This window comes from Myotis brandtii, unplaced genomic scaffold (genome assembly GCF_000412655.1).
Source record: "Myotis brandtii unplaced genomic scaffold, ASM41265v1 scaffold234, whole genome shotgun sequence".
NCBI classification, from domain to species: Eukaryota; Metazoa; Chordata; class Mammalia; order Chiroptera; family Vespertilionidae; genus Myotis; species Myotis brandtii.
Window position 1 is genome coordinate 57,720 of NW_005358812.1, and position 1,010 is coordinate 58,729.

The window sequence follows — 1,010 nt, forward strand, 5'->3', positions numbered from 1 at the left end:
ATGATCTCTGCATCTGCCTCCAATGACACTGCCTTCCACCCTTCCACATTTATTCTTCTTGGAATCCCTGGGATGCAAGACCAGCATGTTTGGGTTGCCATCCCCTTCTGCTCCATGTATATACTTGCTCTGGTTGGCAATAGTACCATCCTGTACATCATTCTGACAGATAGAACTCTACATGAGCCAATGTACCTCTTCCTGTGTCTACTTTCCATCACTGACCTGGTACTCTGTTCGACCACATTGCCCAAAATGCTAACAATCTTCTGGCTTAGGTCCCACATAATTTCCTACCATGGCTGCCTCACCCAGATGTTTTTTGTTCACACCGTCTTTGCCACCGAGTCTGCTGTTCTGCTGGCCATGGCTTTTGACCGCTATGTGGCTATCTGCCGTCCACTTCATTATACATCCATCCTCAACGCCACAGTGATCGGGAAGATTGGGCTGGCATGCGTGGCCCGTGGCCTTCTCTTTGTTTTCCCCTTTGTCATCCTCATAGAACGCTTACCTTTCTGTGGACATCACATCATCCCCCACACCTACTGTGAGCACATGGGCATTGCCAAGCTGGCCTGTGCTAGCATCAAGCCCAACACCATTTATGGTCTCACTGTGGCACTTTCAGTCACTGGCATGGATGTGATCCTCATCGCCACTTCGTATGGCTTGATCCTGCAGGCTGTGCTGCATCTACCCTCCAAGGATGCCCAGTTTCGAGCATTTAGCACTTGTGGAGCCCACATTTGTGTGATTCTTGTCTTCTATATCCCTGCCTTCTTTTCTTTTTTCACTCACCGCTTTGGCCACCAAGTACCTCCTCATGTCCACATTGTACTTGCAAATCTGTATCTCCTGTTGCCCCCTGTTCTCAACCCCCTGGTCTATGGCATTAACACCAAACAGATCCGCCTGAGACTATTAAGTTTTTTTAAGTGGAGGAGGTAACTATACTCTCTCCATACCCCAAAGACCAAGGGAAAAAGTTATAATTAATCTCCCACCTT

At 48.1% G+C, this 1,010-nt stretch overlaps 1 protein-coding gene across 1 annotated transcript; it reads left to right on the forward strand.

Moving 5' to 3' along the window:
* On the forward strand, window positions 1-951 carry LOC102239198 (olfactory receptor 52D1). Its single transcript, XM_005866587.1, has one exon. It carries the CDS (start codon window positions 1-3, stop codon window positions 949-951), a length of 951 nt encoding a protein of 316 aa, XP_005866649.1.
* Window positions 952-1,010: the final 59 nt, after the last annotated feature.